Source organism: Leptodactylus fuscus, chromosome 7 (genome assembly GCF_031893055.1).
Source record: "Leptodactylus fuscus isolate aLepFus1 chromosome 7, aLepFus1.hap2, whole genome shotgun sequence".
Classification (NCBI taxonomy): domain Eukaryota; kingdom Metazoa; phylum Chordata; class Amphibia; order Anura; family Leptodactylidae; genus Leptodactylus; species Leptodactylus fuscus.
In genome coordinates, this window is record NC_134271.1 from 7,592,259 (window position 1) to 7,615,336 (window position 23,078).

The 23,078-nt window shown below is 42.6% G+C and overlaps 1 protein-coding gene across 1 annotated transcript in view; it reads right to left on the reverse strand.

Annotated features, from left to right (window-relative positions):
- Positions 1-23,078, reverse strand: part of SYT9 (synaptotagmin 9) — a 102,073-nt gene that overhangs the window by 49,466 nt on the left and 29,529 nt on the right. The window contains exons 2-3 of the mRNA XM_075280906.1: positions 15,420-15,762; positions 10,079-10,625 (exon numbers count right to left, since the gene is read on the reverse strand). Coding sequence (XP_075137007.1) covers positions 10,079-10,625; positions 15,420-15,762 — 890 coding nt within the window. The remainder of the gene's footprint in view (positions 1-10,078; positions 10,626-15,419; positions 15,763-23,078) is intronic.

Genomic DNA, 23,078 nt, shown 5'->3' on the forward strand with positions numbered 1-23,078 from the left:
GTCACCAGCACCAGCATATCACCCCAGCCCTGCAGATAGATAGGTTACTGTCACCAGAACCAGCATATCACCCCAGCCCTGCAGATAGATAGGTTACTGTCACCAGAACCAGTATATCACCCCAGCCCTGCAGATAGATAGGTTACTGTCACCAGAACCAGCATATCACCCCAGTCCTGCAGATAGATAGGTTACTGTCACCAGACCCAGCATATCACCCCAGCCCTGCAGATAGATAGGTTACTGTCACCAGAAGCAGCATATCACTCCAGCCCTGCAGATAGATAGGTTACTGTCACCAGAACCAGCATATCACCTCAGCCCTGCAGATAGATAGGTTACTGTCACCAGATCCAGCATATCACCCCAGTCCTGCAGATAGATAGGTTACTGTCACCAGAAGCAGCATATCACTCCAGCCCTGCAGATAGATAGGTTACTGTCACCAGAACCAGCATATCACCCCAGCCCTGCAGATAGATAGGTTACTGTCACCAGATCCAGCATATCACCCCAGTCCTGCAGATAGATAGGTTACTGTCACCAGAACCAGCATATCACCCCAGCCCTGCAGTTAGATAGGTTACTGTCACCAGACCCAGCATATCACCCCAGCCCTGCAGATAGATAGGTTACTGTCACCAGAACCAGCATATCACCCCAGCCCTGCAGATAGATAGGTTACTGTCACCAGAACCAGCATATCACCCCAGCCCGGCAGATCGATAGGTTACTGTCACCAGAACCAGTATATCACCCCAGCCCTGCAGATAGATAGGTTACTGTCACCAGAACCAGCATATCACCCCAGCCCTGCAGATAGATAGGTTACTGTCACCAGAACCAGCATATCACCTCAGCCCTGCAGATAGATAGGTTACTGTCACCAGAACCAGCATATCACCCCAGCCCTGCAGATAGATAGGTTACTGTCACCAGAGCCAGCATATCACCCCAGTCCTGCAGATAGATAGGTTACTGTCACCAGAACCAGCATATCACCCCAGCCCGGCAGATCAATAGGTTACTGTCACCAGAACCAGTATATCACCCCAGCCCTGCAGATAGATAGGTTACTGTCACCAGAACCAGCATATCACCCCAGCCCTGCAGATAGATAGGTTACTGTCACCAGAACCAGCATATCACCCCAGTCCTGCAGATAGATAGGTTACTGTCACCAGAACCAGCATATCACCCCAGCCCTGCAGATAGATAGGTTACTGTCACCAGAAGCAGCATATCACTCCAGCCCTGCAGATAGATAGGTTACTGTCACCTGAATGAATCAAACAGTGTTTTCCCCTTGTGTATTGCTGCCTATATTGCCACTGTTTTTGCCAATATGGAAATGAGCCTTTTGGATCAACAATAGTCCTGCCATTGCTCCAACTCTGGTAACTATGTAAGCCATTTTGCTGTCTTCAGAAGCATCACATAACCCATAACATAATAATGTATGTGGTCTCCTATGTTGAAAAATTATTGTTTGATCGCAAATTGCCTAGATGTTGCATCATTTGTGAGCCCAGATCAACTGCAATATGTAAAAAACAGTCCAGTTGGGTTTTATTTAGATAGTATAGAAAATCCTCTTATGAACCAGTCATCTGGTCATCGACCAACTCAATCTGCCTGAAACGTCCACTTACGTAGGTTGAAAGATTATTACGGCCCAGATATGGACAGCTTACACGATTATTACTTAGTGCAGTGATATTTACTGTATGGTGGTGGTGATTTTTCATGTTGAGCAGTAGATAGATAGATAGATAGATAGATAGATAGATAGATAGATAGATAGATAAGTCATGTTCATAGTTTCATCTATTGATTCTTCAGACTATCATATCTTTGATTCCAAATATTGTTATACCAGTGCTCATCTGCTGATGGTTGTCTTTTGGACAAGATTGTATGATTGGATTTATTCCAAGCCATGACACATGGCTTCTTAGAAAGTCAGGCATTGGTTTTTAGGGAATTACCCTCCAATAGGTGGTGCTAGAGGTAAAGTTTTGCTGTCCCCAACTCAGAAATATTCCAATACTCCAGTTACAGAATAGCCATTTACTAAGTATCTTTCAGAAGATGACACCTAAACCTGGTAACATCTACCATCACCTCTAATGAACAAAAAGATTCACAAAATACATTGGGGAAAATTTGTCTACGAAGTCATAAAGCCTATAATTTTATGAGGAAGACAGTACATGTATGAGAAGGTAACCTGACCACAATAAGGACATCATGGCTGGTTATCAGAAGGACACTACATGTATGAGAAGATAACCTAACCACAATAAGGACATCATGGCTGGTTATCAGGAGGACACTACATGTATGAGAAGATAACCCGACCACAATAAGGACATCATGGCTGGTTATCAGGAGGACACTACATGTATGAGAAGATAACCTGACCACAATAAGGACATCATGGCTGGTTATCAGGAGGACACTACATGTATGAGAAGATAACCCGACCACAATAAGGACATCATGGCTGGTTATCAGGACAAAATGGACCAAAGATGGTCAACAACCGATATCAGCACCAATTCCAGTTACACAGATCCCAGGTCTCACTTGATTTGGAGGATCCAAGTCTAGTAGAGCATACGCTCCACAATTATTTAGGTAAGGGCTGAGTAAACACGGAACCTTCTTTGTCTCTATCACCCTAAGGACCACATATGCTCGGAGCAGACCCCAGATAGAAGGGATGTTTTTGAAACTTGAGACACATCTCCAGAATAGAAATATCACCTGTAAACAAGATTAAAAGCTCAGACCACTGAAACTTTAAAGCTTTTATTTGAAAGAACTAAATGCCCAGAGGTCATTTCCTGCTCAGAACATTCACAAAGCCTCAATGAATTCCCAAGTCAGCCGTGCGAATATCCAGAATAACATTAAAAACCGCAGCATTAGAGCGAGAACGCGAGGAAGTCAGCTGACCGCCCATCATTGGGTAAATGTACAAAGCTCCGTGTTGTGAGACAAGCTTTGCTAATGCCTCTGGTCAAGGTTTCTTCTGTGTTTGATGGCTACAGCTTGAACTCCTCTGAATGACTGTATTTAATTTATAAGTTCTTTTATCCCGTGGCTTCTCGAGAGGTTAAATTTCAATCTGCCCTCCTGAACAATTCATCACTATTGCACTTTTTCATAAGCTTTATCCGCATGAGTTACTGCGTAAAAAGCAATATATATTCTATCAGCTTCTGCTGATTTGCTTTTTATTGTGACTCTCTTTGTTGTGTATCAATCCTGGGGTTTAGGTAAGAGATGCATAATGGACAGGCTGCATGAGATTCAAGCTTGAAAATGGACCGGAGCGACTCGTATGATACGGGATCTCGTAACCACCAGCGTGACCTTGATGTTTAGGGGAGCGTTTGAGGGGGTGATACATAAAGACACTGAGTATTGCTCAAAAAATGGCTTGTGTGATCAAAAACTGCTGCTCTTCCTCCCCTCTCACAGCATGAAATCTCAGAGACATACTGACAAAGAAATACTGCAGCTGCAGCCCTTCCTCTCCCCTTCTCCTAGACTTACAATTACACTAAGGTTGTTTTTTGACATGAGATATAGTAAATCTGGCATATAGTTTCCTTCCCTGCTCTTCCCATATCACGAGTAGTGAATGCAATGCTGGAGCGGAGATGCACAAAAGAGTCAAAATGCTTCTAAGAGCAGCAAATCTGGGCCAAATCTGCAATGAAATCCTCTTTTCCCACCATAGTAAATGGCATAAGAATAAAACTATCTCTCACTCGAACCACTCCCAGTCTTGGCCATTGAGGAACTGGAGCTCAATCATTTGTATAGTGTTGAGTTTTAACTCTCTGTACCCACACCTGGCCACAAGAGGCGCTGTGGAGCAAAATGCCTCATGCCTTAAACCCTTTGACTCACTAATCAATGGGGGTTCCAAGAGTTTGACGGCAAGACAAACATTGTAGACTGTGTTATTGCCAAAAATGCTGGAAAATTTGACATGAAGCCCAATGGACTCCAACCTCCGTGCCCAGGTGTGAACACAGCCGAAGCTACAATGCTAGTAGACTGTTATAGATAACATAGGTGAAGAGGAGGTCCTCATGAACTGAAGTTTAGGAACTAAATTGTGTAGAGATGAGTGAACTGGTTTGGAATGACCCAGAATTGTTACAAATTTTCAAAAAATTATGGGTTTGAAAGAGCCCAAGTCTTTGGGGGTTCATCACCTACGAATTATTATTATACCCTGGAGTGTCTTACAACCTCAGAGTATAAGTGGAGGCCCAGGGGAGGTTCACAAACATAATAAACATTGTATTCACCATCCCTCACCTCTCCTGGACTCCCTTTGATCATCTTCTGGCCTCCTTGGTGATGTCACAGGGCATGATGATGTCATGATGCTTGCAGTAAAGCACCATGACATCAGCATACACCACGTGACAGCTGAGACCCAATCAAAGGCCATAATGGTGTAAGAGACCAGAATAGGTTGGAAGATGAATGAAGACAACCTGACCGAGCCTTGTACACCACAACTTCGGAAGTGTGGAGACTTAGTCAGATCAGAAGTCCATGGTGGACCCGAGCGACTAACACGTCTAAAGATGACGTTGTCTCCAACCCTTGTCTTAACCTAATTTCTTCCTGCTGTTGGTGCCATAGATAACATCTACTCCTCCGGTGTGGTGTGAACGTCGGCCAGGAAATAATTACAATGCTTTAGTTAAAATGTACAAATCCTTCTCGGCTCCTCGGTGCAATGTTCTTTATACTGTTTTTAGCCTGTGGCGAACCAAACAGTTGAAAAAAAAAATGTGTTTTTCTGTCTGCTGCAAAAATGAAGGCAATCAGGAGCCACGGGAAACCCGACTCATCTCCTGTTAGCGTGCAACTCAAGACCTCCGAGATGTGGATCATTTGTTCGCGAGTGTAGCCGACAGTGGGAGCTCAGACCTGTATTAGCCTTTCGTACAAGCAAGACACATCAATATAGAAAAAAAACTCCTCTGCTTCTAGTGACGCTCACCTCTAAACTCCCTCAATACAGCTAGAGGAACAAAACCTCATGGTTTAAGGATTTCTCAAAAAGTTTACTGTTTATTCCAAAAAGACTGATGAGAAACCTGTAACCTGCACGCAAAATAATTATCTAAAAACATCCAGGAGACATGCGTTACTGAAAATTCTCCCAAATCTCGTTCAGACAATTTAATCTTCTCCACCAATGGGATGTGTTGGATAAGTGGTGGAAAGTTGTAGAAGAAAGATGGGGTGGTGGCCTGGCGCCAATGCTTTGGCCACTGCTATGGTCCTCTCCATGGCGCCAGAAGCCAGGGGAATCACAGGCCACAAGAACATGGCCGCTTACTTACTGTGTAAGCGGCCATTTTTCTTGTGGCCACGAGGCCTACAAGTTTCAAAGCCTGTGCTGGAAAAAGACACAGGAAGATGACGTTCCTGAAGAAGATGGAGGCGGCGTTGGAGAGTTCTTTGGCAGCATTGGGGATGCCCTCAGTGCTGTTTGAGCTCTGGGGCCTGCCCCCAGTGCTGCGAGAGAACTCATTTACATACTGGCGAAAACCGGTATTTCTACAGAACGGCGGCACAGAGAAGACATCTAAAGGTAGGAGATGAATAGCCTTTCATAAGGCTATTCTGACGCGTTAGGGACAAAAAATTCATTCTCAATTATAGGATCCCTTTAAATTTATCATAGAGTTACTTTTGAATATTTATAGGGAGGGTGTCCAAACCTGTAACCCTGTAAAGAGTCTTTCCTGACCCAGTACCAATGGTTTATGCCAAAACCACCAAAATTTGTAGACCTTTCGCATATGTTTACTCTACCCAATATGACTGACAGTTGGGTCCACGAGATTTTGATACAAAGTATTTTTGGTACATAGTATCAACTTATCATGTCAGGTCTCTCAATTCCACCAGCTGAGAACCCATAAAGGTCCCAATGAAACGTGACCTGATAACATTGACGCTTGGTTCACTCCTACGTTCGGACACCTGAAAAACGGAAACCCAAACCACTTAAAAAACAGTTACCCACTGAAACCTGCAGACCCCATAAACTATAATAGGGTTCAACAGCCTAAAAGGGGTTTGTATTTTGATACTTTGATGACCTTTCCTAGTATTACTATACATTGAGTCATGTGACCTCTACCTTTGGCTCAGAATACATGAACTATGATATATGAGAAACCCTATAAGACTAATAGTTACCTAAAAATATCCTGCGATGCTAAATATACAGACCTGTAATATCACAGCTGACCTAGAGGAGGGGTCCTGAGTATGAGCGATGGGCAGCGCCATTCATCTGTCTTACATCCTATCTGTAATATAAGAACAATCCTCTACACGCTGACTGTATCTGCTGACGTCCTATCGATTATATCTAATGAAATCAATCAATGTCCTCTTTTGCCTGCGCAGTTTTTTTTTTTTTTACACATAATATGATACAGCGAATACACCACATAATACCGCCATATAGTCCGAGGGGTCATCTAATGCAGAAAGACTTGGTACAACTTGACCTTGTGGAACAAGCATAGAAAAGCTAAGGCTGGAAATCCAGGAGAGCGGCTGATAGCCGGGGGGTCCGACTACTGAGAGCCACATTGTGAGAACGAGAGTCCTAACAGTTACACATACATGTAGCCCTATCATTCCTCTATATATCTATTTACATTTCATATCTGTAATCTTCTATCTATCTATCTATCTATCTATCTATCTATCTCCTATCTATCTATCTATCTATCTATCTATCTATCTATCTATCATCTATCTCCTATCTATCTATCTATCTATCTATCTATCTATCTCCTATCTATCTATCTATCTATCTATCTATCTATCTATCTATCTATCTCCTATCTATCTATCTATCTATCTATCTATCTATCTCCTATCTATCTATCTATCTCCTATCTATCTATCTATCTATCTATCTCCTATCTATCTATCTATCTATCTATCTATCTATCTATCTATCTATCATCTATCTATCTATCTATCTATCTATCTATCTATCTTCTATCTATCTATCTATCTATCTATCTATCTATCTATCTATCTTCTATCTATCTATCTATCTATCTATCTATCTATCTCCTATCTATCTATCTATCTATCTATCTATCTATCTATCATCTATCTATCTATCTATCTATCTATCTATCTATCTATCTCTCTCCTATCTATCTATCTATCTATCTATCTATCTATCTATCTATCTATCTATCTTCTATCTATCTGATTGCTCCTCTGATATATATTATATTCCTCTGGCTTAGTACATGATATATAGAACATGATATCCGACCATTATACATGACAACGTCGCAGACATGACTGGATGAGCAGCAGAGACAAGCTCAGCAGCGTCCGGCAAATCCATGGCCGCTTTCATTTGTATAGACTTGTGTGATGGCACAAACACTATTAAGAGCTTACTGGGTTTTTAGACAAGAGGTGGAGTGACCCAGATTTGTCTTGGAAGCTTTTAGAACGGCAGCGACGTCTATCGTGGCCATAAATCTGGCCCGGAATAGTGTTAATAAATCCTGGATGCTGAATAATGTATGGCTGCATCCATCACAGGACCGCAGCGATTTCATCTGTCAGGCCCAGACGGCTCGTACACTCGGCCGTACGCAGGATTCTCACTTATCGTAACGTATAGTCAATGTAGTTACCTCCGAGGGGTAAAAAGTGATGTGAGGACAAGGTGTCTTAAGAGGCAGGAGATCCTATAGTGAATGGGTTCCCATAGACTGTATTATAGTCACTGGGGTGAGGACTGAGCTCCCTTTCCAGGACCCTCATCTATTAAGGAGGTTTCCAGAACTTTAGGATAGGCCCCTGATTGAAGATCCTTGGGGGTGCGATATCTGGGAGCAGGGGTGGAGCTATAGGGGGTGCGGGGCAGCCATGCTGAAGCGGCCCAAAGGCTAGAAGCTACCGGAATTATAGATAGGACATGGTAAGTAGGGGCCCCATTACAGATTTTGGGGCCCAGGAGCTTTGAGTAACGCCCCTTCCTGCAAACCCTATAGATCAACTCGATGAAGCGTCAGCTCCACGACACAGGTCACGTTCATCAGTCACAAGCCGTGTTTGTAGCTCAGTCCCATTCAAGGGAATGGGCTGGACAGCAATGCCAAGCACAGCGAAGTACTCAAATGGCTAGAGCCTCTTTAAACAGTCAATTGGCTGGGGGCCCTGGTATCGAAACCCTGCCTATCTTTAATTGATGATGTATCCTAAGGAAAGGTCATACATTATTTAGCCTGGAAGATCCCTTTAAGAAGGGCAGAGAGCATTTCTTCCTTTAGAGGACCTCCCAGGCCCATGCAATACATAGACATGCTATTGTGATCTGTGCAATACTTCATTTCACCCTTGGGGGCGCTGGAGAAAAACTGAACACTTGCAACAGTGACCGCACACACTGGTATATATGAGATGGTGGCCATTAAGATAATACAGCAGTGCCAGATGTCAGTGTAGGATTATATTCCAGGTCTGACGTGTAATTGAAGGGAGATAATATAGACATTACAGAAGATCCATCGGCTCCTGAAATATCTATTTTAGTAATGGGGTAACCTGAAGTTCCTGGGTGCAAAGTACGGTATATAATGGGGCCCCCACTTACCATGTGCTTGCTATAATACTGGAGTTGTAGAAAGCTATTTGGGCCCCCAGGGGCTCTAGGGCCCCACCTCTGCAATACATCATTAACCTATTGTTCATCCTGGAAATATGTGAATACATTGATAATCTTGCAATATTCCATCTGTTAAATGGGTCCTTACATATCCTAAAACTAACAGGTCAATACTAACAGTGACATTATATCCTATATATAAGACTATAAGTATATAGTTAGGGGGCTGAGCTGTGCTCCTGTATCATAACTGTGTGACGGGAACCGTCTGCTCATCAGTAGTGTCCATCTCCCCCATGGAGAGTCCGTGTGGTACAGTCCATCATACAGGAAGTCCGGGGACCTCCTATACATTCTATCTGGTCATAGTGAGAGTCACATGACCGTACTGAAGAGAAGAGTGCTACTTTATACAGCAAACTGCTTTTTGCAAAACGTATACATGAATAATAAGCAAATGACAAGATGCCTCATTCCTGAGACCACAAGCCAGGGCTCTCACTTGCCACCTAGTACCATCCCATTAGACCAGTGCAATGGCCCAGTGATCATCTTGCAAAAAATAAGGTTCATTTATTTCATGTCATTGCGACTTCCCTTTTTGTATACAACAAAAATCCACCATCAGGGACCTACAGATTATTAGCACACAGCGTATGGGAAATGGGACAAGTGCTTCTAAAAAAAATGATATCAAAGAGGGAAAATGGATCGGTTACCTATATGGGTTCTCCAACCTTTTGAGACACACCCTGCTACCAGGGATCATCAGCAATCTGAGAAATCCAATATTAGCTGTTCTGTTTCCCTACAGCTCCTCCGCAGGATAAATGTAGTATTACAATGTGTTTATTAAATTCCATAGTTTGTCCATGTGATTCTTGGATATGAGTATGAGGCCATGTTATAGTAACAACAGTCTTTTGGAAGTTTGTGTGTCCTCTACATGAACAGGGAACATATAGACTAAGATCTACTGACAAACCATAATTTTTAGGCCACTTGACTTCCCCCCCAGTGGAGATGTTGGAGGAGATCAGGATTGGACAATTGGATTTCAACATGCCTGATCCTTATGTTCTGAGGGTGATAAGCCCCCTCCGAGGTGTCTTACCCCTCTCACCATTCATGGCAAGCCAAGTGTTCACGTGTATGGGGAGGATCAGGTGAGATAACTGTTCGGCCAACAACTATCTAACGTGTCTGGTCTACAAGAGGATTTTGAAGACCTTTGGATCCAGATTCTTCTAAAGTTATATACAACTAACAGACAAGATCGGAAGATACTTTTTGTGTGACTACCAAAAAACAAAGAGTGAAATCTCCACTTACTACATCGTGAAAATACAGACATTTGATAACTTTGGTACTCACATTGGTGACGTGTTCGATGTCCCTCCAGATGTTACTTTCCCTGGGAAAATCTGCCAAATCTAAAAAATTATCCACTATGACCTGTCCAATGACGTCGTGTCTCGAGAAACGGTCAAAATCGTAAACTGAAAAGTGGAGTTTCCTGGTGGGCAACTCATTATAAGGGACGGGAAATAAAAAAACTTCATCAAACACCGGGTTTAGCGTCTTCCGGTGGACCTTAGTCTGGTGTTTGGTTTTTCGATCTGGAAGTAAATAAATCTTGACGTAAGGATCTGAGGTTCCCGAGAAATCCTTGGCTGGCAGGCCGACGGCCTTATGAATCTTTACTATAAGTTTTTCCAAGTCGCAGTCATATTTAATGATAAAATTGAGTTTCCCACAAGATTTGCTATTGTTTCTCCGACCATCATCGGTCTCCACCGACCTTTGTTTGTAGAGTTCTGGTTTGATACGACCAATGCCGGTGAGTTGCTCCTGTTTCTGAAACTGTTGGATGTTGAAGTCGGGATTGGAGAGGTTCAGCTGTCTTCTGATGGAGTTATGTCTTAAGAGAGAAATGAAAGAAATGGTTATCATTATGTGCCGTATCTTAAGGGTAACTCAAAAGGTCGGAGTAGTCATCTTACTTCTCCTAACTAATGCAATGGCGTACATGGACCAAAGAAGGTCTCTTGGATCAGAATAGACCAAGCATAAGAAAGCTTTGGCCATGTAAGACTGAAGGACCTGATATTTTTATCCCCTCCATGCCCTGATCATGGGCCCTGTCCACTGGTCACAGAAATGGAGCCATCAGTCAACCATGATGAAGAAGAGGGAAAGCTTTGCCAAGCCTGACAACCAGCCACTTCATCATGTCACCAACACATGAGGAGGAAGAGAAAAACCCATCAATATTGACAAGATTAACTTTTCGGTGTATCCATCTCGTTCATGTACTACATAGTCAACCACTCAATTCAATGGACAGGACGTAATTTACCTGGTGGCGCCATGCCAAGGGTTCTAAGTCTTAAGAAAAGGGGTTGTCTTGATGAGTTCCTTGAGAGTATATGGATGTATCTTAAGTGCAAAGCAGGCTGATCAATCAGGGACAGCAGCAGAAGAAGATGAAGAACAAGACAATGTTTTCTTCAGATCACCGAGAAGAACGTTTCCGGGGAGGGTTAATTCTCTCATGACTCTCTCATGCCAAGTCGTTCTTGGCCAGAACACCCTCATTAGTGTTATCCAGGGCAGTCAACTGTACTAAAAGTATCCCTCTCAAAGCAAATTTCCAAAGTGTCAATCACAGAGAGATGTTCTGAGCCGGAATATTTGCAAAACTGAGAATATATCCCACTGACATTGATGGAGATTGCATTGACAATATCAACAAAAGTTGATCCTTCTCCTGGAATGTTAAAGTGCAGAACCGGGAAGCATTCATTTATGTATCGTGTGTATATGGAGATGATATTGGGGTGTTCTCACCTCTTATGATAGGAAAGGACTCAATCAGAAAAGAGGGCGAGGACTCAATCAGACATTGGCATGAGGTTTTTCAATATGGAGCAGTGTCTGGTGATATAAATCGTAAAAAGTGTCAATAGATCCTACCAGGGTGAACTATGAGATGGTTCTACAAGGAGGCTAAAGATCTAATGAGAACAGTTTTCACATGAGGTCCTGGCATGGAAAGGTCTATATGTTACATAAGTCTGAGCAGATTTGGTTTAGGCTAGGGTTGGATGTCCATGACTCAAAGACAATCCACAACCAAAGATCAGCTTCTTGCCCTGCTATAACTTTATGAATGAAAGTCAATGGAGTAGACTCTGGCTTCAAGGGTTCTACGACTATGACTAGTGACAAAAAATTCAGCAGTGCTCAATCTTTTTGCAGCTAGAATTTGCAATGCATAGGGTGGCAATGCAACCCCATTCACTTACATTAGTTGAGGAGTGGAAGAATGACATGAAAGTCTTTGGTTATGCAACAGTAGTCATGGCCTTAGGCCTAATGCACACAGCCAACTATGCAAGCTGATGCTGCCATGGATGGTCCTTTCCTTCCCAATGAATATACAGAAGGTCTTATCCCCCTCCATGTCACCAGAACAGATTGGAAGCCCCCATATAGATGAGTACATGACAGAATCAGATTGCCCTTGAGTGATATTTGGATGTCATTCCAAGGGTCATCCAAGGGCATTCCTCTGCAAAATGGACCCCACCTCAGACGGCACACTTGGTCTTGTGCATGGGGCTTTAGTCATATTAGCTGGGTGGGGTCTCAGATTTAACAAGGTGTATGCACATCTTTTTACCATGATCGATGACATTGAAGGAGAGAAGAATTGAGCATGTCAAATTTCAATGCCTGTTATTTTTGTTCTCAGGGAAGCTAAGCCCCTCCAGAGGAGTCTGGGGGCCTCTATCTTGCAAAACACATTGCTGAGTGTGCATGTGCAAGGGGTGTTGGGAGTGCAAACAAAAAATGTACATTGTTCATCTCTCTGGAGGATAGCCAAATGAGAGGTGCTCCAAAAAGTTCATGAAATGGAAGGTTTCCTGAGAGTATGTTCTACGCGTAAGACGGCTTTCCAAGTGTTTCTGCTTTGTGTACTTATACATCTATATAAATTATGCACATCCCTATGATCATCTCCATTGAAGCTGCTATTTTTAAGAACAAGGTCTGCTCTACCAGAACGCGCCACGTCTGCTAATTGACAGCTTTACTAGGTTGTGTAATGGCTTCATCCCAACTAATCCATTTATCACACACCTCTTGCACTCTAAAACGATTCCTTTCCCCTCTCTGTAAAGCAATTTTCCCTGGTTTATCCCTTCGACAAATTTTATAGCTATCTGTCGCCTGTGGCAGAAATTCTCATTGAAATTCACATACAGGCTCCAGTCGGATGTTTTGCGATTCTCTCTCATAACACTGGTGAAAACGGCTCCTTCACACGTTCCCAAACTTGCTATGATTTTATATAAGTCAATTATACTGCCATGCGTCACTAGTGATGGGCTTATCATTGGCAGGAGAAGGCCGGGTACAGGGGGCAAGGTTTTCCGTCACACTTTTGCAACTTTCTTAAAGGAACAGTCTGGCGGGACAGTCATTTGGAGACCACCCTACTGGCTGGTTGTTTCTACCAACAATAGTCATGGATTGGATTGACTTTAAGACTGCAAGTTGCCAAATTGGGATTATTTACCAATAGGCAACTTGTAATCAGATTTAGTCTCAACCTACCATTCATGAGGTTCAAGACCCCTCCAAATAAAAGACGTTCAGACTACCATCCGTGCCAACATTCCTAATTTTCCCAGGAAAATCCATAACTGGAACATAAAGAGGGTTAGGGTTTATGCAAACTCCATCCGAAAGTTGCTAGGAGTTCCCAAGGCTTAAATTTACCAATTTTGGCAACTCAAATTTTGGCAAATTCTTGGAAATATGGAAGAACTTGATAGTCAAAGATTGTGAAGACGTGAGTGATACTGTGAACATAACATGTAATGGCACATTTGGTGTAAGTTTATCTATAGAGGTTTTAGCTTCTTTTGTAATCCAACAAGACAGGATTACAGAATTGGCAAGTGTCTATTATTATTATTATTATTATTATTATTATTATTATTATTATTCTAGTCCAGGATATTGTATTTGTTAAAAATATAGATATTGTTATAGAAAATTTGATTATTGAAAATTCTTAAAAAAATAGGTTTAACGTAAAAATTTGGTTTACAAATGGGTCATTTCCTGGTGGGGCGTTCCCTTCCAAGATGAACAAGGGTTTTCATCTAAATCCAGAGAACTACTTGGAAATCTCCAGACACACTTACCAGTATTTAAGTTGGGATATTGGGATGTTAAAGTCATAAGTGGTGCTACCCATTTTGGTCAATGGTCTTGGAAATGGTTTCCAGACAGGACATACACAAATTTGCCACAATTGTTACCAAAAACTCCAAACTGTTCTACCAGATTTGGGACAGTTGGAAATCCAGCTGTGTCAGGAGGCTGAGCCTGATCCTCGAGAATAGGGTTGAGTGATCGGGATTGGATTCAGATTGGCGATCGAGTAAATTTCACGATTGGTTTTGGATGGAAAATGATTGGAAATCGGATTTTAAAATCGATCCTGAAATCTCAAGATTGGCTCAACCCTACTCGAGACCCTCCTCAGTTACTTCTTATAGTGCATATGTAAGACAGCTGTGTCAGGAGGCCGAGCCTCATCTCCGAGACCCTCCTTAGTTACTTCTTATAGTGCCTATATAGGAGGTTGCCACAATAGACAATCCTCATGCCCTTGGTGGTGCACAGAGTCTATATGGCTGCGCCCTGAATTTCTACTACCCTGTACTTCGGAGCTGTGGCGACTTTGTGTAAATCTGTAAGACCCCTCCTAATGGCGCTGTAGTAATGATCATATTCTCCTATAGAAGAAAAAAAAGTAATTTTTTCCTTTCTTGAGAATGATTTGCCTTCACAGAACACAGAAATGAAATGCATTAAAATCCCATCTACTAATTTATTCATATATCTGAGCGCTCACCGTCTTCTCGGTAATAAAAACGTGAGGAATGGCTGATTAAAACAGTATTGACGTCTGGAAATTGTACATTTAAGGAGGGTTTGGCACCTCTCCTGACATGTCTATTTTAGTACCTACTTGTATTCCCCATCAACAAACCATTCTAGAACCTCGTGCCTTAGAACTTTACATTGTATCCTTCCTCTGTTATTCCTCCTTGGAATGTATCAATTCGTTCACCATTCCCTTATCAGAGGGGTGTGTCTCTATAAGAGGGGTGTGTCTCTATAGTCTGACCAGTGCTGATTGGACAACATAACAGAGACAGCAGGGACACCCCCCCAACTAGTAACACCCCCAATTTACGCATCAGTTTCAAGGATGAATAACAGAGGGACAACACAACATAGAACAATAAGAAAAGATGCTCCAGAATTCTTATTTCATGGAGAATACAAACATTTACTAAAACGGACATGTCAGGAGAGGTGTCGGGTCCCCTTTAAGAGTAGGCTATTCACAGCTTGGAGGATTTTCCCCAAATAATCCTTGGCTTCAAGTTTGAGATGGAAGAAAAATTTCATTAAACACTTGAGACAGATATAATTATAATTCACATATGAAGTAAGAAGGATAATTAGACTTCATGTTATCGACCCTGGATCATCCATGTACAATATAGTAAAAGAATGTTTCTTCCACTTTTTGGCTGAGCTGAATATCTGACCCCATGACCACTATGAGAAAAACCAGATATGGATATAGTCGATACATAAGAAGTAAAAAGTTGTGGCCACTCACCGAGCAGATGAGGTCGGCTCTGTAATTTGCCGTTGCATCCGAACATTGTGGACACAGTTTTCCTTGTTGGTGGTCTTGGCTTCCAATGGAATATCGGGGGACGTATGGCTGATCTTCATGGATGACTCCGGAAATAGAGGGGGCTGCCCCAGATAGTTGTCGCTGTAGTCATGCTCATTGGTGTCGCTGTCCGCATAGTTCAGGTGTTCGTGTTCTTTACTCCCTTTCAAGCCACGTTCTCGCCAAGGAATCCAGCAGAGTTTCCAGGAAACAAAAAGTGATACACCAAAGAGGGCAAGTCCACAGGCGGTCACCAAAAGAGACAGTAAGCTCACCGAAACATCTAGAACAAGAGGAGGATAAGGAACGACAAGGTAAGTCAAGGCTTATTAAGTATTTATCCTTCTCATATTCACTTGTTCTCAGTTTCTAAATATGGGGCACTTTGTTAGATATTGTAGTAAATGGAAAGGAACTATATTGTCCTCCATGAGAACTTCCCACTTCATATCCTTAACCCAATACTTACATATAGTAAATGTCCACCCAAATTTGGTTAAAGACTCCAACCATTTCAATGCAATATTGGGACCCGATTTAACGCTTGGCAGGTTGCAATACACAACCCAACCACTGGATGGCCAACTTAAGGACATATAGCCTATCATTGCATGATACAATATCGCAAAAGAATATCGTCTTGAAAATCTAATAATCTTGATACTTACCCGTCCACATATGTCCAGCCCAAATCCTTCAGATCTTAAAATTTAATTTCCCTACCTAACTGTTAGATGTCTATTCAATGGGAGTCCCAGTGGGGGTGTCTTTGGTACCCCTGTCCTGATGGAGCTGAGGTCATGCAGATGTGCTGACGCTCAGTTCACTTCTATGGCACTGTGAGATCGGCAGTTCAATAGAAAGGAATGGTGAAGTGGTTATAGTAACCTTACGCCTTCAAAGTAACACATGCACTCTTGGCTGAACTGAAGGTGCATGTGTATACAGATCAGAAGGATTAATTGGTCTTTATGGTCACCTTTACAACCCTTGGTCATCCCTTCAACTCGAAACCTTCAAGAGTAGTGTAGATAGATGATACGGGATCTCATAGCCATGAGCTGCAAGACACAAGCACACATCGGACCTGATACCCCTATCCGACTTTCATGATGCCAGTTCTTATTTAGATTTCCATGTCTGCTAACATTGCGACCACATTACTCTACAAGGTCCCACCATCCATGAACATCAACTCTTTCACGTCAGGATCCTCAGAACAGCTGCATGGGCTGCCGTCCATGATACGTAGACCCCTATCCCCCATGGATATAAATCAATACTGTATATAACAGGCAGCTGGTCACCCCACAGTCCCGATATACTGAAAGGAATGGAAAGACCCATTGGACGTGCGGCCATTGAGCGTAGACTTCACAGCTAAATGAGTATCTGAAGAGTTCATTGTGTTGTCATAGTTGCCAAAGACTATTACCAGTGCCGGAGGGATCCACAGGATGCACATTATATAATTTAATAGCTGTGAAAAAATATATCTTTGCTAGAACAAATCCTGTGTATTATTAAGTGGAGCCGAAGTGGAAAAAGGAAGATTGTGAAGTCTCTGAAGTGGGATTCAACCTCCACAGAATCTAATTAATAATGTATCCTGAATTCTTCCGCACGCATCGCTGCTCTGTTGAATCAGCTTAACATGTTTCACTTACAGTTAATTCGCTGCACTTTCAAGCAACCATTATCTTCTACGACGTGAATGTACTTAACCGATGCCGTCTGACAATGGCCTGTCTGGATCGCATTCTGTCTGGATCAGAATTCGGATGAACCGCCCAGACGAAAACAAGAGGGGGGAAACGATTTTCGTACGGATTTGTAATCACCGTAGATTACCTAGCGATTCGCTTCATTTACGACTCAACAATATGGAATTCCCGTGTCGTAGAGTAAATCGATTTCACAAATTTTGGTAAACTGGAAAGAATAGGTTGGACCAATTTTATAGGCTTGAGCAGAGTCAGAGTTAAAGTCAGGATCAATTTTGGTGGAGTTGGGAAAAAATGGCTACATGATAGAATTCTTGATTTTGTCTAAGTGATTAGATACATTGTTTGTAACATATTTACTTTCATAGAATGTCAATCACTTGTTGATGAATTAGAGGATCTTGACTGACCATGATAGAGCTGGAGTCGGAGACGGCTGTGGAAAGACAGAGGTGTCGGAGTTGGTGGTTTGACCGACCGACTCCGTAGCCCTGGGTGGATTGTCAAGGTTCTGAACAAGATAGGAGAGAATAGGGTCCGAATGTTGGTTCCACCAAAAGTTGGGCCATTGCCGAGATATTGCAATAGATATTTCTCATCGTTCCACAAATGGGATCTTACTAGGGTGTGGCCCTTTCTCCAAAGAGGTGTGACATCATTGCTCCAAAGGGCTTATTTGCATATTAGCAAAAATGGGGATCTTGCCAATGGAGGCATCTATGAACAAGGGGAGAATATTGTTTGTTAACCTATCCTTCGTGAGGGGCTGGGTTCTTGTGACAGACTCCCTTAATTTATGATTGCCTCAAAAATCTGAAATTGGAATTTTTGCAATTGAGATGTTGCAGTTACCTGAAGTCCCCTATACGTGCGCAATTTTTATACCCCCCACTGGAATACATTAGGAGCTAGCAATGTCACTCTGTGATAGAAGGCATTTGCAATACTGAGATAATTGTGCATTTAGTCCCCGGGAGCCCCGGCCTTAAGTAACTGGGAGGTTGTAGATTCCCGACTAATAGCCATCATTTTCTAATGCATTTTGTAATGGAAATTAAGCATTACAATAGATTTAGCTGTCACTGCGCAGCGGTCTATGAAGGTTTGTACGTAAACTTTTTGTTTTATGTATAAGTCAATAGCGCAGATGAAGGGAACGGACCTTGTAAAATACTTTGTGTGTCTTTAAGTGTTACTCTCATCTTTACTTCTTATCGCAGTGATTTTGGTCCATATTCCATGTACAAGTTTCATTTAACAATGAAGTCTATGGAGAGGAGGAGAAGGAGAGAGACAGAGATATGAGGCCGCCTACAATATGAAATGCCTGATGCTCCGATGCTGCAGATCTCTAGCTTTTTGCATATCGTAGACGTAAGTCTTTGTCTCTGGTCATGGACTGACTAGGCTAGGGAAACACAGCGGGGGGACTTTACTAACCCATCCACACCGGCTGTCTGGTATATAAGGGTGTAAATTTGGTGCACGGCCCTTTACTCCATTGGACTTACAACTCTTATACTCCCATAGAAGATTACAGAGAGCGTTGAGCATGCACTGAATGTGAGACATGGGGTTGGGGATACAGATGGTGGGAATTGCAAGATCCATTTTAGAAATATTCACAAGGTTCGTCCCACCAATTTTGGTTCAATAAATTCTGTCCAAAATGTTCTTCTTTTGGGTGGTGTCAATGGTCCATGGGGATCGATGGGGCCTGTGATGGTCATGTAGGGTATGTAGATGTAATAAAGTGTCCTGCTGGTGTCAACCAGGATGCCAGGAGAAGTCATAAGATGGTGCCATGAGGGATGGTGAGCATATTGTATTATTTCACCATACCTCCCATGGGTCTCCAGTTTTATTCTGGTTCACTAGTGAGGAGCACCCAAAAATTTTGGGATAAACTGTAATAAACCTGGCTTGTTACAAACCAGTTTAGCCATTTCATGTTGGGTAACCCTAGTTCTGGATACAATGTAACCTCTTCAAAAGAAGACCAGACCCTTAAGAAGATCAGTCCCTCACCCAGACCACATTTTCAGTTTTCCATGAGTACAATCTTCTTTTAGAAGACCATCCCCTAGAAGGCCACTTTTTGGGTGGTCGTCTCATAGAGGTTTCACTCTCTATGGCAGGTGTGGGTTCTAGAGATGGGTGTTTATGGAATATACTGTGGCTACGTCATAAATCTCCCAGACAGGAATATCCCTTTAATTTACTGCAACGCTTTCAAGACAAATCCCCAATTTTTCACTTTGGTTAATACCCAAATCATTTGGGTTATTCTGCTGAAACTCGACGCGTTTCAGCAATGAGATAACCTGCGATTCCTCTGGTTCTGTCAATATTGTAAGTCTAGGACGTCACCTCTAGATATTTCTAGTAAATTTTTTGCTGACGCCCGTCGTCCGCATTTTATCGGAAGCGGTTCCTCCAGACGCTTCGCTCTTCATTCTCTTCTGCTTTTTCTACTTTGATTGGATGTCTTTATTGGAAATAAACAAAATGGCAGAGTAACACCAAGAAATTGTCCTCAGATGATGGATTCCTGGCCGCATTTCCATGGCAACGAGTGATGTGCAAATCCATCCTCTCACCAATTACCTGGACCGTATATGTCAGTAGTGCCTGCATGTGGTAGAATAAGCCGCCGCGCTCTTGTAAGGAAATATTAAGGCGGACGTGTGTAAAGATTCAGACTTTTATAAATTAGATTCCTGTAAGATAAATTGGTCAAGACTTAACCCCTTCAATGGGTTCTCCCGCCTCTGTATTTATAGCTATATCCGTATCCTGTGCCATAAGGACCTGATAGATGACGTCCAATTGGGCGTATAGATCTATCAGGGCTCCGCCTCCCAGAAAGATTTGAATAAAAAAGCAAATCGATACATCAGATACATTTTGCAACATTGTATAAATAATAAGCAAATCTGATGCCGATAAACAGGCACTGTATGTATCCTCGTACACGGAAATATAAAAAGGTTATGGGGGCAACACGGTGGCTCAGTGGTTAGTACTGCAGCATTGGAGTCCTGGGTTCAAATCCCACCAGGAACAACATCTTCAAGGAGTTTGTATGCTCTCCCCGTGTTTTCCTGGATTTCCTCTCACTCTACAAAGACATACTGATAGGAAAAAAAAAAGTTATGGATGTCAGAATATGGCGACTCCAAGAATTTTATTTTTTTAAATTTTTGAATTTTTTTTTTAAAAGTTTAGGAAATGCTATATAAATTTTGTTTCCCCGGAATTGTACCGACCCATAGAATACAGGTGATATGTCAAATTGTCCAAACACAATTTTCCTCCAATTCCACCCCGCACTGATTTTTCTTCCAGCTTCCCCTGGAAATATTAAGCCTTCATATGTTTCTTGGAATGGAAAAATAAAAAGTTATGACTCTTGGAAAGCGAGGAGTCAAAAATAAAACTTGAATATCGATAAATAGTTGCAATGGGAAGGGGTTAAAGCATATATCCAATTCTAAGAGACCTCATCATAAATGAATTGTACAAGTGAATAGAATAAAATCTGTTTCCTTCTCCACGTATAAGGCTGAGTTATATTTTGCATAGAAGTCTATGGAGAGGGCAATGGAAATAGAAAAGGACACATAAATATTGCAGCTGGTATGCTCTACTACACAGTGAGTGAGGGTGAGCTCTACTGACACTGGTGTATCTTCATGTACTTACTGGCAGTATTATGTGGTTCATGGCACATTTCACTCTCTTGTGCCTTGTTTTCATGCACAGGTACAGACCTGGAGTCCAGCACAGTATCATGTATACCAAGGAAGTGACTATGCAGTTAAGAGCAGGCTGGACACCTGTATTATGCTCCACAGAGGACACCCACACAGTAGTATATGCTCCACAGTATTACCCCCACACAGTATATATGCTCCACAGTAGACTCCCACACAGTAGTATATGATCCACAGTAGGCCCCCCACACAGAAGTATATGCTCCACAGTAGGCCCCCACACATTAGTATATGATTCACAGTAGGCCCCCACACAGTATTATATGCTCCACAGTAGGCCCCCCACCCAGTATTAAATGCTCCACAATAGGCCCCGCACACAGTATTATATGCTACTTACCCAGTATGCAGTCCCACGAAGACCATCCTCCTTTTTATGACTAAAGGCGCTGATGACTTATGTCTGCTTCGGGACAGAGGTCACACTCTGCAGTCAGTGCTAGCTGAGGTCCTGTGGCCTTCACTGACAGCTTTCAGCTGTATGAGCAAAAGCAGCGAACGCTCACTAACGTGGAATCCTGTACTGGATCCCTGTTAGTGAGCGATCAGGGCAATGGTGCGCGTGCCAACAGAGAGGTCTCTGGGTGCCAGAGGTTTGCTATCACGGCTATAGGCTAAGGTGCTGCACTCTAGACCAGTGCAAGGATATGGGCTGAAGGGATGGAAGTTAAAGTGAGTTGAGCGCCCCCTATGTAATCTATGGAGTTCCCTGTTTCTGGCTCTGTGCACTGCAGAACAGCAGATCTGTGTGGGCACCACTGTTAGCCCCTTACTGATCAGATACAAAAATTCCTGTAAACCCCTTTAAAGCCCAAACCCTGTAATGCTAATGAGTTTTCCTGAAGACCCATCCAAGGTTTGCTCCCACTCCACCTCCAATCTCGCGGTCACATTGCTGCCCTCCCTGTCCGGTGCATTTTTCATGCATTTTATGGAATTTTATCCATAGAATTTTCCATGACAACCAAAGACATGAGCTATTTATTCTCTGGCGTCTCCTGTATAATAGGGTGAGCGGGGGCATTATACTGTATACGCTAGAAGATATTTTCTTTAGTATTCCGGGTCCATCATATCTAAGGTTTACCAAGAAGAATAAGCCCGCCATATTGTTATCCTCTGTGTCTAGACTTTCCTTTATTAAGAGACGCAAGTTTTATAATGGATTTTTTATTTTTTTTCTACAGGTTGGAAGAGAAGAAAGAATGGGAAGAGCGGATGATAAAAGCTCGTCGCACCGGAGAGACAAAGACGAGGGAGATTTCACTTTCACTGTCCACACAAATACCAGTTAAGAATGGAAAGCGTCTTGCGTTGGGTTCCACTACTGAAGAGTCGGATATTCGCGCAGATAAGATTATATCCAATTTGATAAGAAAAGGCTAATACAATTATGTAATTTAACCAGATTAAAGAAGGGAACATTGCGGGACGACGTGTTCTAAATCTCGGTGAGATATGAAAAGAGGCTGAAACGTAACAGACATCAATCAAGGCGAAGAGGGCCGGCGGGAAGGGGAGTCGCTGTGCGCCCGAGACCGTGCAAAATGTAACAAAATGTATCGAGATCTTCTCACCTGGCAATAGAGTCTTCACCAATATCTGAATTCCGAAGAGCAAGACATTTAAACCCCGCCCTTTCCTTAAGAGTGGGTGTGGCTTAAATGAATTCGATGCAACTTAGTTGTACAGGACAAATGGGGAGGAGCCAGGATACAGTAGAGTTTATCTCCCGCCACTGTACAATCGATGTCTTAGGACCCCAAGCACATGAACGAGTGTGCAGCCAATATAGGGCTGAGTTTGGGGCGGACACTTGGATGAAATTGAGATTGATATTTAAACCCCGCCCTTTCTATCCGAGTGGGTGTGGCTTAAATGAACTGGATGCAAATTAGTTGTAGAGGGCAAATGGGGAGGAGCCAGGATACGATAGAGTTTATCTCCCACCACTGTACAATCGATGTCTTAGGACCCCAAGCACATGAACAAGTGTGCATCCAATATGGGGCTGAGTTTGGATGAAATTCAGAGCGACATCCGTCATGCATGGGGGCTACAGATTTATTCCGTTCTGATGAAACGGTCCAAATAGAGTA